Here is a 14,687-nt window from a genome sequence, read left to right on the forward strand (position 1 = left end):
ATACAGGAACATAACAAGGAATTGTTTTGGATGGCGGGAATTCACATGGCTATAAAATCATATAATAGATGAAAAGAATATGGTCAAGACTAGAGATATTGTAATTAATAAAAGCAATAGCATCGAAGGAAATGTAGACAGCTAAAAACTTAGTGTTTAATTCCTGTTCTGAAAGGAAAATAAACCAACTGCTATGTATTTTACTTAGATGACAGAAGCAATCTGGTAGGACTGATTCTTGTCATGTTTTTGCATTTTCCATAGCTTAGAATTTTTATTCAGTAAAAAGCAACAAGTAATTGTCATTCCTAAATATTTTGAGTAGTCATTATGTCATCTTCTGCTGTGATTATTAAAAAGCACTTTCTCTTGTTATTAATGTAGTCATGGTTTAGATATATATATTTTTTAATTAACTGGCCACTCATTCTTATTTTAACAATTTACTGAACTCCTCTCTCTTCTGAAAGTTCTTTTCAAGATCAGGTTCCAAATTCTGAACTACAGAGACTGGCAAGCACCCGGCTCGCCTTTAGCATCTCTGGATGGCTTTTAAATAGCACCAATCTTTCCTCCTTTGGCTTGGTTGTGTAACATATGAAATGAACATGTGACTTAAAAATGCATGCTAGCAATAATTATTGAGGATCATTCGCTTCAGTGCTCTCAAAATTGCTTTACAGTATTGAAAGATTGATTTTTTTTTGACAGGTATACCACGTAGGAAGAGATGTCCTTTCCCACTGAGGGAGAATCATTACAATAAACTTAGTCTTTGAGGGTAGAGACTTGTTTATGAGGATGGACTACTAGTGAAATAACTGCTGAAATATTTTATTGTGTATATTGAATAAAACAGACAACATTACAAATATACACCTGAAATCACTTGGTCAGTTGCTAGTGGAAAATCTAAGTGAAATTTTGAAAAATAATTAGACCAGTATTTGTACTTAATAAAGAGGTTGATAGTTTGCCACAGCACAATTAGATGAATATTCTGGTGATGCCTCTAAACTCAGTGACAGCATCACTTGAAAGATCTTTTCATTCAGGTTATGTTACTGACTAACTTTAAAATTTCCTTTTGTTTATCAGAGACATCCCTACTTGTCAGGAGGTACAGACTATATAGTCTCCAATCAACAGTTATAATTCTGTAATGTCATCCGTTACCAGGAATACTATTTCTTGAGGTGGTCACAGAATCATAGCACTTTGAAGTATTGAAATTCCTGAAAGACTGAAGTGACTTCTTTCCAATTATGAGAAAGTGGAAAGTGAAAGTGAAAGTCGCTCAGTCGTGTTCGACTCTTTGCGACCCCATGGACTGTATAGTCGAATTCTCCATGCCAGAACACTGAAGTAAGTAGCCTTTCCCTTCTCCAGGGGATCTTCCAAACCCAGGGATCGAACTCAGGTCTCCCACATTGCAGGTGGATTCTTTACCAGCTGAGCCACAGGGAAAGCCCTCATTCATGAGTGTTTAAGTAATTCTCCCAAATCTGCACCACTAAGTTATGATGCAAGTAGGACCAAATTAAAGATCTTCAATCGCAATCATTTTCTCTCCACTCCCTCATCTCCTAACACACTCACATGCATTTGTCAAAGCAGCTCTTTTTCCAAGTGAGAGGAATGAATGCTCCTAAAGACACAAATGTGTGACCATCACTGACCAGCAGAAAGCTAGATCACAATAGGGGCCCAGTTAAAATATTTCATATGCAACTGAGTCAAACCTTTAAAGTACTAAATTAAAACAATCCTTTTAGTGTTCTAAGTTTCAGAAGAGGACCTTCATATTGAATCTCTGACCAGCAACTGATGATGCTATTTGTCTCTGATGTTGATTGGTTGTCTGACTGAGCTCACCCAATCCAGGAGCAAATGAGTTCCTTGGTTGGTATTATTTGGGATGTGGGTGGAGGAGGGTCACAGTACCCATTGGAGAGGGACTTGCCTGCTCCTCTCAGTCTCTATCCTGTACTGTTCTCTGGCATGGTGTGCCTGTATTTCTCTGGGGGCTCCCGGATGGCGGCTCTGATAGTGATGCTGATGATGCTGAGCCCTCCCCTGGCCTGGGCTAGGGAGATCCAACGTAAGTATATACCTTGAATGGTGACCTATCATGGGGGAGGGCGGTGGGGAGGAACGGAGTTAACTTTGTCCCTATATCCAGGCCAGGTCCCTTACAAATTGTGATATATTCTTATTGACCACTTATCTTTATCATATGGATCCTTAGTTCTTTCCACAGTAAAGGAGCCTGAGTGCTTGCCCACTTAATGAGAGTTGTATAAGTTGCTGCTGTATATATGAACCATTTCTTTTCAACTCTCCTCCAATAAAACCTATCCAGCCTTGCATTCAATTCTCTTAGGGTCTTAAGATTTATAAATAAGAATCTCAAAATAATTCCTCATACAGCAGTTTCCTTTATTTATAGTGTGTGTGTGTGTGAGTCACTCAGTCATGTCCGACTCTTTGTGACCCTGTGGACTGTAGCCCAGCGGGCTCTCCTGTCTATGGGATTCTCCAGGCAAGAATACTGGAGTGGGCAGCCATTTTCATCTCCAGGGGATCTCACGACCCGGGGATTGAACCTGGGTGTCCCACATTGCAGGCAGACTCTTTATGGTTTTAGCCACCAGTTATGCCGAAAAAGGGCTTCCCAGTCATGCTAGGGGTAAAGAACCTGCCTGCCAATGCAAGAGACGTAAGAGATGGGGTTTGATCCCTGGATCAGGAAGATCCTTGCCTGGAGAATCCCATGGGTGGAAGAGCCTGGTGGGCTACAGTCCATGGGGTGGCAAAGGGACAGACACGACTGAAGCGATTTAGCATGCATGCCAAAAAAGGGAAAGTTTCACCAAAAATTTTCTGTGGATTCAAAAGTCATTAGAAAGATCTCTCCTAGAAGATCCCGTGTTGTGTCCTCAATAGGACCTATGCTGTCTCTCCTTAGTATGTAAGAATATATCAAAAGGTCTCTTCCCATTAAGCCGTTTCCTTTCTCCTGAGCTTCAGTGTTTATAAGGATTATGTCCCTGTAATGGAAGTCCTCTGACAAAAGTTGGGGTTGGTTTTCTCTCTATTCTGTGGAAAGCACGCTAAAGCTTAAGCAGAGATTCTTAGTACTTGGAATGACTCTATAGATAAGGAGCACCTTATGGGATGTTCTATGACACTTAAAGAATTCACATAAATTCTGAAAACTTGGCATAGGTTAGTATTCATCACAAGTCTATTTTGAATCTTTCTGCACAATCAGTTTCTCCTACATCTCCCTATTCTCTGCCCTGAACCCATGAGAAGGGATTTAACTAGTGAAGGACAAATTATATAAAATTCTGTTTTTGTAAGTCAATAGCAATCAATTATCAGCAATTTCATGTTGTTCAAACCATAAACCCTAAGCAGGGTACAGAGTATGAAGGTTGTTTCCATTGCATAGGGTTGAAAATCAAAAAGAAAGTCAAGGGGGTTCATTGGTCTATTGAGGTCTTGGCCTCAAATTTCATAGCTTCATTTATCATGTAGTCTCTGTTCCTTAATTATTCATGTTAATAAATCTTTCCAGTTATTCCCTACTCCTTTTCCAGTTATGTCATCACCATTATTGAAAATCCCCAAGTTTACACAGACCATCAGCACTGTATAGTCCATTAGATGAGATGAAATTTAGTGAAAATTTCTCTCTTTCTTAAAAATCACCTTTTACTTAACTTTGAATGTTTCTTACAACTAGTGGGAGGAGAAAGAGGAAATTTGTCTGAATTTGCCATAGAAGGTAGAAGGAATTTAATGTGTCATCAGAATAAAAGTGTTAGAGCTGGAGCCCCTTCTGGATGCTTTTCAAGATCCCCACAAAAATCAGCTTCCAAAACTCAGGGTTTATTTGTTTAGACCAAAAATCTGTCGTTTTTGTTTTCCTGAACAGCTATTATATATTGGGCTCTGTTCTAGGCCCAGAACATTCTATTTGAATAAGGAAAAAAAGACCCCTGCTATCATGGAGACAGGAGAGAAAGACAACAACCCAATGAACTTTAACAAAGAAAAACATTTCAGAGACAAATAAGTGCTGTGAAAAAAAATATGTCAGGGTCATGGGAGAATGAGAATTGCGTTCACCTGATTTCAGTTCAGGTGGCTGGTAAAAATGACATTTAGTTGAAATATGAATGATGGAAAGCCAGTCATTGAAGGATGTAAGGGAACAGGGAAAGAATGAAGTGAGGAAGATACTTGATTTTCTAAAGGGACAAAAAAGAAGGCAAGAAAGTGGCTGAAGCATAGAAAGCAAGTTGGCATGTGGAATAAGATGAGGTTGAAGATGAAGTCAGGGGACAAATCATATTAGGTCCTGATGGCTGTGGTAAAACATTTAAATTAAAAAAAAAAGATATGTGAATGCTTCTGAGGGATTGCTTCCCAGGTGGCGCTAGTGTTAAAGAATCTGCCTGCAAATGCAGGAGATGTAAGAGATGTAAGAGACATGGGTTTGATCCCTACATCAGGAAGGTCCCCTGGAGGAGGAAATGGTAACGACTCTAGTATTCTTGCCCGGGGAACTCCATGAACAGAGGAGCCTGGGGGGCTACAGTCCATGGAGTCGCAAAGAGTCAGACATGATTTGAGCACAGCACAGCACTGAGGGATTAGGAAGAAAGTCACTTGGTGGTGCTGTTTATTGAAATAGGAAAAGTTTTGGAAGGAAATAATTTGAAGTGGGTGGATAGAAGAATAAGTTTTGTTTATTTTAAGTTTGAAATAATTTATTAATGTGTATGTGGAGCCTTCAAGAAGTCAATTGAAAACATCAAATTGGAATTCAAGGGGAGGCCAGAGCCAAAGGTATGTGTGTCAGGGTCATTGACATATGCACTATGTTAAAATATAAGAAAGAAGGGGAAGGAGATGGAGAAGGCAATGGCACGCCACTCCAGTACTCTTGCCTGGAAAATCCCATGGATGGAGGAGCCTGGTAGGCTGCAGTCCATGGGGTCGCGAAGAGTCAGACAAGACTGAGTGATTTCACTTTCACTTTTCACTTTCATGCATTGGAGAAGGAAATGGCAACCCACTCCAGTGTTCTTGCCTGGAGAATCCCAGGGATGGGGGAACCTGGTGGGCTGCCGTCTATGGGGTCGCACAGAGTAGGACACGACTGAAGCGACTTAGCAGCAGCAGCAGCAGCAGGGGAAGGAGAGAGTGTGTGTAGATCAGAAAAAGAGAGCAAGGGCCGTGTCCAGAGGGCCAAGGGCTTATGAGTCTGTAAAAGAGCCTGCAAAGGGGTACTGTTGATGTTGGGGAAAACCAAGAGAATGTGATGCATGCAAGTGAAGAAAATTTTTCAAGAAGGGAAGGAGTGGCAGTTGTGGTGAGTTTGACTAAGGAGGGTCAAGTGAGAACATGACAAAGAAATCAACACTGGGTTTGGAGGACTTGATGTTTACAGTCAATAGAACATACAAGACAGGAGCTAGATTGGACCCTTTGAAGAAAGAATGAGAGCTGAAGAAGTGAGGAATGGATTACAGATGCCACATTTGAGTAGCTTAAATCAGGGGGAAACTGTGCCCTAGAATCAGAGAGTAAGCTGGACCTAAAGTATAAGAATAAAAGAACCTGAAGAAACGCTAGGAAGACTTGAGAGCCAGAGAGGTTCAGTCACCAGCAAAAAACACTAGAATGCCCTTGTATGTATGCAGGGGTGACTGGTTATGGAAAAAGCCATTGATTTATACAACCTTATATTTATTAGTGACCTAATGTACAACAGTTATTCCCCTAGCTGATGAGATTGGAGTAACAAACAAAACAACCCAATCTCTATCAGCATGCAACATCAAAGCACTTCATAGTTGTTACGTACCAGGTCCATAAATTTCAGCATGTAATTCTTATAACTGTCATATCGAATCTGTAGCAATTAAAATATATCTGTGGAATCTAATATTCAAAAAGTTTCAATAATTTACCCAGTGTCACATAGTTGCTGCTAGAGCCCAGATTATATAGTGTGAAACCGAGTTTATGGAAATTCCTTTTCTTTTATGTCAGCATACTCTGTTTGTGTTAGAGTCATATATACATTATTATTTTATAGAAAGCAATGTTTCTGCTTTTTTGTGCTCAAAATGGTAATCAGTGATAAAATTAATTGAAGACAATTGCCAAATGATGATGAAGATATCACTTGCTTTAGCATGTAAACAAGTAGATCTTGTGAGCTTACATTCATAGGGTTTATAAAAATTAAAATGGCAATGTATTTATTGAGTACTTATGATATGAACAGCACTAGAAAGACTGCTAGAAGCAAGAAATAGGAGGAATATTCATTAATTTTGCATTTATTTTACAAGTTTCATATGGGTTCATAGTGTATGTGCAGGCTGTCATGGGCATGTGAAGAAGAGGAAAAGGAAGTATTAAATGCACTCCTTCTGAAATTTTGTTAGCAAGTTGGGCTAAGGTTGCCAAATATAACACAGGATCCAGTTAAATTTAAATTTCAGCTAAACAACAATAATTTCTGAAATACAAATTTAACTGGGAAACCTATATTTTTATTTACTAAATTGGCAACCTTAAATTGGGCAAGTGAGTTGCAGTAACAGTGCTAACCATATAAGCTACCATAAAAAAAAAATTGACTTCACACAGTTTTATTTTTTAACTTTGTCATTGACAAGAAGGTATTAGAGAATTTCTGAATATTAAGATAGACTTGATCTGATTCACAGTGCACTTTCTGCCATCATTTATAAGTGAAAGTCTCTTCTCAGAGTCTGGGGAATTGCTCATTTCTTGTTAACTGTCTAAATGAGATCACTTTCTCCCTTACTTTCTTCCTTTCCAATGGGACTTGACTACAGAAATAAGAATTCTTTGTATGACCAAGGCTGATAATTTAATGCCTACTGGTATTATTGGGAGTAGGAGACAAAGTTAGAAAATGAATTATTTGGGGCTTTGAATGGGAATAAAATGTCTGTGACTGTAGTTTACTCCTATACTATAGACAAGTAGTGGGCCAGTGGCAGAGAAATCAAGAAGGAAGATGATGTGAAGGATAAATTACATGACTTTGTAATTTGTTGGTGAGGGAAACAAAGAAGGCTTTCTACTGAATAAATGTGTTTTACTGGAAAAGTAGCTCTCCACTGGGGCTGGATTCTTAAAAAGTATAGATTTGAAGTAGGACCAAGACAGACTATTGGCAAAACTTTCAATGTAATTCTCAGCTGCTCCAAAATTAATAATGGTTTTTGCACCGTAGATTTTTTCAGATGGTTTATACTGATGGAGCTCATCTGGTGACGAACCATCACTCCTTACCCCTACTCCTTAACTCCTAAACATTTGGAAATATCTGGAGCCAGTTTTGGTTGTTACACTGAGGGTTTCTTCTGACATCCACTGTGTAGGGGTAGCGGACGCTGGTAAACAGCCTACCATCTACCGAACAGACCCCACCCCAACGCTCAGAGCCATATTTGACCACTTAACTCATCAAGTCAGATTTGCCAATTGAGACTTGTTACAGTTTTTTAAAAAAATCTGTTTTTCTGAGATTTCTTAATTTGAAAACGCAGAAAAGAGAGTGTAGCACTGTATTAGGGTGATGGTTTAATTTCCTTAACACTCCTCAGTAGTTCTCCTTACATATAGTATAAAGTCAAAATCTTAACATCACCCACAGGACTTTTAAGTTACTGGCTCAAGTTCTTGATTTCTCCTCCCTCTCACTCTCTACACTTCAATGAAATATTTTTTCTAGTTCTTTAAAGAAGTCCGTCACTTCTTCCAAGCTTTTGTACATGGTATTAATGTACAAAATACAGACACCTGAAACGCATCTCCCTTTTGCCCTAAACATACGCACACACCCAGTTTCCTCCCTCAGTGCATGCCAACTTAGCCTTTCAGGTTACCTTAAATGTCACTCTTAGGGACCACTTTTTGGCACCTAATATAATTCAGGTCATCCTATAATTGATTGTTACAGAACTCTAACACTTCTGATATTTCTCACTCTTGTATAAATTCTTTTATTGTTTAATTTTGTCTATCATTTTCACTAAAATTTAAGCTCCATGATTGGAGGGGACATGTCTGTTTTTGTTTCTTTGGATTCTGAGAGAGTAGCACAGGCCTGTGGCAAGGTCAGCCCCAACCGAACATTTGCAGAATGAGGTGAACATGTTTAAGGAACTGTTGAAAGAGCTGTAGGATGACGGGAGAGGGCTGGTTTTCTGGTGGAGGATTTAGGAAGAGGTGGTGAAGAGGCAAATCCTCTAAGTCCTCAGGCTCAAAGGACTCAGGCCTAGAGGGCTCCAGCCAAGCATGGAAGCTGGACTAGGTCGGGAAAGGCTTGGATAGGAGAGATTTCCCCAAGCCTCCCGCAGCCTTCGTCTGTTGAGAGAAGATGAAAGAACTCAAGGCGTGCTGGTAGTTGGGGTGCCGGTGGAGCCAGCGAGGTGGGGTTAGGGCTAGTCCTAGCAGCCCCAACTGAGCCTGGGCGTCCCGCATTATGGGTGTCACCCCTGCCCTCCATCCCTCTTTAGCCTCCCCCAGGAGTCCGCTCCTGTGACCAGATCTATCCTCTCTGCAGCACATTTCCTGGAGTATCATAAGAGCGAGTGTCATTTCTCCAACGGGACGGAGCGGGTGCGGTACCTGGACAGATACTACACTAATGGAGAAGAGACCCTGCGCTTCGACAGCGACTGGGGCGAGTTCCGGGCGTTGACCGAGCTGGGGCAGCCGGACGCCAAGCTCTGGAACAGCCAGAAGGACTTCCTGGAGCAGGAGCGGGCCGCCGTGGACACGTTCTGCAGACACAACTACGGGGTCGGTGAGAGTTTCACTGTGCAGCGGCGAGGTGAGCACGGGGGCGGGCGGCCAGTGTGGAGGTGTGTGTGTGTGTGTGTGTGTGTGTGTAAGAGAGAGAGAGTGACACAGAGAGATGGAGAGACAGAGACAGAAACAGAGATACTTCACTCAATCCGGGGCGAGTGAGTACAAGTTAGGAGGGTTCCTGCGAGAGCGTGTTGTCAGCAGACACTGTGATTTTGTCAATGTGTGACTGTGAGACGGGAGAGACAGAGAGACAGGTCGGGAGACAGAGGCAGACTGGCCCAGGGTAAGTATTAATATGTAGGATGTGAGCAAGTAGAAGCTGGGGTTCCTGTGAGAGTCTGTTGTTGGAGAGACAGTGTGTGAATTTGTCAGTGACTGTTGAGGGGAGTGTGTGTGTGTGAAGTGGGACGAAGAGAAGAGTGTGTGTGCCGGGAACAGTGCCCTGGGGTCTGAGTGGGCCTGGAGGGAGGGAAGGTGCTGGGGAGGGATACAGGAGGGGTTAAGAATTTGCCCATGTCTTCGTGTTGTCCGTTTTGTTGATGTGTAGTTGCTTGTAGTGTAGTTGTTGGTGTGTAGTCTCTTAGGATCCTTTGCATTTTGCGGTGTGTTGTAACTTCTTTCTTGTTTTCTAATTTTATTGATTTGACTCCTCTCTCTTTGTTTTTTCTTGATTGAGTCTGGCCAAAAGTGTATTAATTTTATTTATCTTCTCAAGAATCAGCTTTCAGTTTCATTGATCTTTGCTATTGTTTTCTTCATCTCTATTTCATTTACTTCTGTTCTGGTCGTTATGATTTCTTTCCTTCCACTAACTTTGCATTTTGTTTGTTCTTCTTTCTCTAAAGTTGTAAGGTTGGGTTGTTTATTTGGGATCTTTCTTGTTTCTGAGTTAAGATTGTACTGCTATAAACTTCCCTCTTAGAACCGCTCTTGCTGTGTCCCACAGGCTGTGGATTGTTGCATTTGCCTTGTCATTTGTTTCTAGGTATTTTTTTATTTCTTGTTTAATTTCTTCATTAATCCATTAATTATTCAGTAACATACTGTGTAGCCTCCATGTGTTTGTGTTTTTTACAGTTTTTTTTTTTTCCTGTAATTGATTTCTAATCTCACAGTGTTGTGGTTGGAAAAGATGCTTTAGATTAATCTTAAATCTTTCATCTTATGATATTGTAAAAATCTTTTCCTCAGATTTAATTTTTTTATTGAACCCATTAGCTTTAGGGATTGTATCAGGCACTAAGCATACATATTAATGAGTCTCCCATCCTCTCTTGAACTCAAATATAAGCTTAAAAAGAAAGAAAAATGTAAAATAATAATAGTTCCAATAGTAAATATGCTTGTTTTACAAAGGAGATGGGTCGATCAGTGGTATGTAAGAATTTATATACACTCTAAAAAAGTTAATGGCTTTTCCTCTCCTTCAGGACTCACTGTTTTCTTGAGATTTAACTCACAGAGTACAATCACATGCATCTTTTGTAGGGAAGAACCATTTCTGAGATATTCTAAGATATGAGTGACTTGAGAGAGCTTTCCCAGGATTTCATCCTTTCTCTCCACACCTATCCTACTGCTTTCCCCCAATTTATCCACATGGCTTTGAATTAAACAAGGATAATAACAGCTAAAATATATTGTAGGGTAAATTCCTGTTATTGTGTTACATACTTTAGGTATATTAATCCTCAAATAATGAATGCTAAGAGATAAGTTAGCACTATTATCCTCCTTTAGATGAGAAAGTCAAGGCACAGATGAATGTAAAAATTCTCCAGGGTCAATCAGTAAGAAGTAGAGCCTGGATTTGAACCCAGGCAGTCTGGCTTCAGAAATTATGCCTTTAATTAATATGCTATATGCCTTGCAAAGATGTGTAAACACTTCAATTCAACAATGAATAACTATTTCACTGCATGAAAAAACACACATTTTCTTAACATCTTTCAAACTAATGGTCCAGTGTGTAAATGTTAAAGATAAAGCTCATGGCACTAATTCCTCTTGTGCCACTGGGCCAGCTGTGAGGGAGGCCTACCCAAGGCTGCAGCCTGGAACTTGAGAGTGAAGGCTGAAAGGCAGCTAACCAAGGAAAATTACTCTGTCTTCCTCACTGATTCCCTCCACCTTTTCTCTCCCAGTGGAGCCTATAGTGACTGTGTATCCTGCAAAGACCCAGCCCCTGCAGCACCACAACCTCCTGGTCTGCTCTGTGAATGGATTCTACCCAGGCCACATTGAAGTCAGGTGGTTCCGGAATGGCCATGAAGAGGAGGCTGGGGTGATCTCCACAGGCCTGATCCAGAATGGAGACTGGACCTTCCAGACCATGGTGATGCTTGAAACTGTTCCTCAGAGTGGAGAGGTCTACACCTGCCAAGTGGAGCACCCCAGTCAGACGAGCCCTATCACAGTGGAATGGAGTGAGCTTTCTGATCTCATAAGTCCCTCACCCACCGTGGAGGGGGCTTGCTTTCCCCTGAGTGTCCCCTGAGTGTCTCCTCTCCCTACACCATGTGTTCATTTGCTCCTTGTTCTCCTGTCCTTCAGCTGAGGTTATTGGGGTAGCCCCGAGATAGCCTATGATAGAAATCCTCTGATAGTTTACAGATATCCTGGGATAGTTTCTCCAAATACCTACACCCCCTGGGGAGGCACTTTTGCCGGACAAGGAGAAAAGAGGTGTCCCTGTTCTGAGCTTCCCATGATATCACAAGTCACGGATACTACATGGCCTTGGGGACCAGTCCCCTGCCTCAGATTGGGCTTCTGACACTGTTGCTCTGAGTTCTTCACTGTGATCTGAAAAGAGATGCACCCGCTACAATGTAAGGATGTGCTTGGCATGAGTGGAGTCCAACCTCAGCTATGCTTTTTATTACATCTGTCACCGTAGACAAGCTACTTAACCTCATTGAGTCCTTGGCTCCTCATCCATTAGGTGTTGAAGTCATGTGACCTAATAGCATGGCTGTGTTATTTAAATAAGTTCACTGAACCTTGTAGATACTCAATGTGATTTTTAATCTCTTTTCCAGAAATGGCCAATTATTCTATTTCTTCCAGGGCAGACTTCTTTCCTCATTCTCATAGTTGATAATTTCAGTCTCAATTGGAGAAGAGAATTTGGGATAAAAATGACTAAAACTGCCTTCTTTTCTCAGGGGCACGGTCTGACTCAGCTCAGGGCAAGATGATGAGTGGAGTCGGGGGCTTTGTTCTGGGCCTGCTCTTCCTTGCGGTGGGGCTCTTCATCTACTTCAGGAATCAGAAAGGTAAGGAGCCTTTGGGCAGCTGAGCCTCCCCACTGACTTTTGGAGGAAGACATATGGTTTTGCTCAAGTTAGTTCTCTGTATATCAATGGCCTCATCTAAAGCTTATTTCCCTAACTGACTTTAATATCCTGGAGATCCAGAAATGTGTAGTCCATGGTTACTTATGGGTGAAACATAAGAGACTGTGGCTTGTAGAGATAAGGAAAGGTTAACAGGCATGAGGATTTGGGGTGGAGATCCTGGGACAAATGCAGGAAGAGACAGTAAGGCTGACTTAATTGCATTGGATTGGTATGAGAGAAACTTCATGGGTCACATGCTGTCAGTGTTTGCCCTCATATAAACCCTCGCATCAGATGATATGGGTTATGGTATTAGGAGGATCTCTGGTGGGGCCCTGGGGCTTAGGACATTGTGTTTTGGGGATGGATCAACCTCTATATCTTTTAAGTATATATCTTCTTTTGTCTCTCCTAGGACGCCCTACACTTCAGCCAACAGGTATGCTCTTTATCTTTTAGAATCGTGTTTAGTCTCCCTAGAACAGATGGTGGAGGAAACAAGACAGAAGCAGAAATAATGAATGACTTTGGACCTGACTTCTCATCGGGCAGTTTACACTAAAGCTTCTTCTTTCAACTAAATAAAAGGCTTCTGCTCTAAAGTAGCTTTGGCTCAGGAAACTGAAGAATATTTCCCCCTTCTAACTGTAATGCTTTAATATTAACATTCCCCTGTAGAGTTATGTCTCGAAACAACCCTCTCCTCTGTCTCTTGCAGGGCTCCTGAGCTGAAGTGAAGATGGTCACACTCAAGGAAGAACCTTCTGTCCCAGCTTCTTCACAGCGTGGAAAGGTTTCCTGCTTAGCGCTGACTCTTCCACAATGAAGTACTTTCTCAGGATCTCATTTGCTCCTGGCTCAGTGACCCTGCAGAAACTGTCCTCGATGGCTTTCTCAGTCACTGCCACCCCCCTGCCCTCAGCCTTTGACCTGGAAGTTCTCAATATTGATTCCAGTACCTTATGTTCTTTCTTCCTTGGTTCCCTTTGTTTTCAACTTCTGTTTCCTGTGCATCTGAGCTCATCTGTTCATTTTACTTTATAATGTGTTCCCTCAAATAAATACGGAGTGAAAATCCTCTGCTTCATACATCTTCAAAAAGAGAAGTCAAAGAAAAGATAAAGGAAAGATTACATCACACAGCAATAGCGTTTTGATTTATATTCCTAAATTTTGGTCACCTGTGAATCTAGAAAGTTTCCTTTCTTCCTTTATTTTTCTCTTGGGTTTTCTGCATTCTGTTATTAGACATGTTTTCCTGAGCTAGCCCTTAATGATCCCATTTTCCTGAGAAAGCCCTTAAAGAACCCATTTCATGATGGTCCTCTACATCTCCGCATTTTCAAAGACAAGTCCTTTACACTATTGGATACAGAATTGGGACGACAAATGTAAGAAATGCAGGTAACTTGTAAGGATGTGCTGCCCTCAACATTTTTGTAATCATGCTCTTTTTGTCTCTTTTTTCACTGATTTTTTAAAAGAAAGTATATAAACTAGGGTACTTCTTGAACTATTTTTTTTTTTGTTATACTGATAGTGGGCTATAATATTTCAATCTTTTTCTGTCTCTCCAATAAACATCACTGATGTGCTGATTCTTCGGCTGGGATTCATTCTTCACCATAAATAGTTCTCAGAAGTCTATCAGGAAAAAGCCACAAGTTGATAACATGCATTTCTGAGGCCCTCCAGTTTCTGTTACAAACTTACTGTCTGTCACAGGGAAATCCCATATGGGTCTTAGCAGAAATCAGAGACCATGCTGGGAAGCAAAAGGGGCTATATGAATACAGTGATGTACACCCAACAGTGGAATACTCTGTATTTTTAGAAAAAAATGAGACTGTCTTGCTATGGAGTAATCTCCAAAATTCACTTTCAGTATATACAGAAGTGTGTGTACCATACACAGCGTTTTGTTTAATAAGGTAGAAGAGGATAATAAGAACATGTACCATGTACCATGTAAACCCATTCATTCAATCTATCTACATATCATCTACTTACATTCATAAGTAGAGACAAAGGAAGGATTTTTTTAATGTTGCCTTTAAAGCAGAATGAGGGGATAAGTTGAAGGGGACAAAGATGAAAGCTGGACTTTTCCAAATAAAACTTATTTGGTATTTTAATGAGGTATTTTTGAATATTTTGTGTAATAAAAATTTAAATAATACGTAAGAGGTGATATCAAAAACTAAAAACAAGCTGTAATGATTGAAACAGACTTGTCAAAAATATATGATGAGAAGCTAGAAAAGTAATTTTTTGCTTTTCTTTTTTAGCATTTTTTAACTCTTGCATAGAACATTGTGGAACTATAATTGTAAATCAGCATTTATTTATAAATTCCATAGACTTCAGTTATATAAAGGAGTTGGATAGGTTCCGAGAAAGGTGACTACATTTGATAAGCAGATAGTGGGTTTTGCTTTTATATTCCTTCTGAAGAGTCAGCTTTAAATGTAA

The 14,687-nt window shown here is 40.5% G+C and overlaps 1 protein-coding gene across 1 annotated transcript; it reads left to right on the forward strand.

Moving 5' to 3' along the window:
• Nucleotides 1-1,960: 1,960 nt before the first annotated feature.
• On the forward strand, nt 1,961-13,775 carry LOC138069768 (DLA class II histocompatibility antigen, DR-1 beta chain-like). The gene is made up of 6 exons (XM_068961109.1): nt 1,961-2,101; nt 8,627-8,896; nt 11,019-11,300; nt 12,042-12,152; nt 12,631-12,654; nt 12,934-13,775. Exons 1-6 carry the CDS (start codon nt 2,002-2,004, stop codon nt 12,945-12,947), a joined length of 801 nt encoding a protein of 266 aa, XP_068817210.1. The 5' UTR covers nt 1,961-2,001; the 3' UTR covers nt 12,948-13,775.
• Nucleotides 13,776-14,687: the final 912 nt, after the last annotated feature.

The sequence above is a fragment of the Capricornis sumatraensis genome, chromosome 22 (genome assembly GCF_032405125.1).
Source record: "Capricornis sumatraensis isolate serow.1 chromosome 22, serow.2, whole genome shotgun sequence".
NCBI classification, from domain to species: domain Eukaryota; kingdom Metazoa; phylum Chordata; class Mammalia; order Artiodactyla; family Bovidae; genus Capricornis; species Capricornis sumatraensis.

Excerpts from the sequence above, each read along its gene's own strand:
- LOC138069768 (XM_068961109.1), top strand. The coding sequence starts at position 2,002 with ATGGTGTGCCTGTATTTCTCTGGGGGCTCCCGGATGGCGGCTCTGATA. Across the intron at positions 8,897-11,018 it reads TTTCACTGTGCAGCGGCGAG|TGGAGCCTATAGTGACTGTG; the intron begins GTGAGCACGGGG and ends TTTCTCTCCCAG. Across the intron at positions 11,301-12,041 it reads CCCTATCACAGTGGAATGGA|GGGCACGGTCTGACTCAGCT; the intron begins GTGAGCTTTCTG and ends TTCTTTTCTCAG.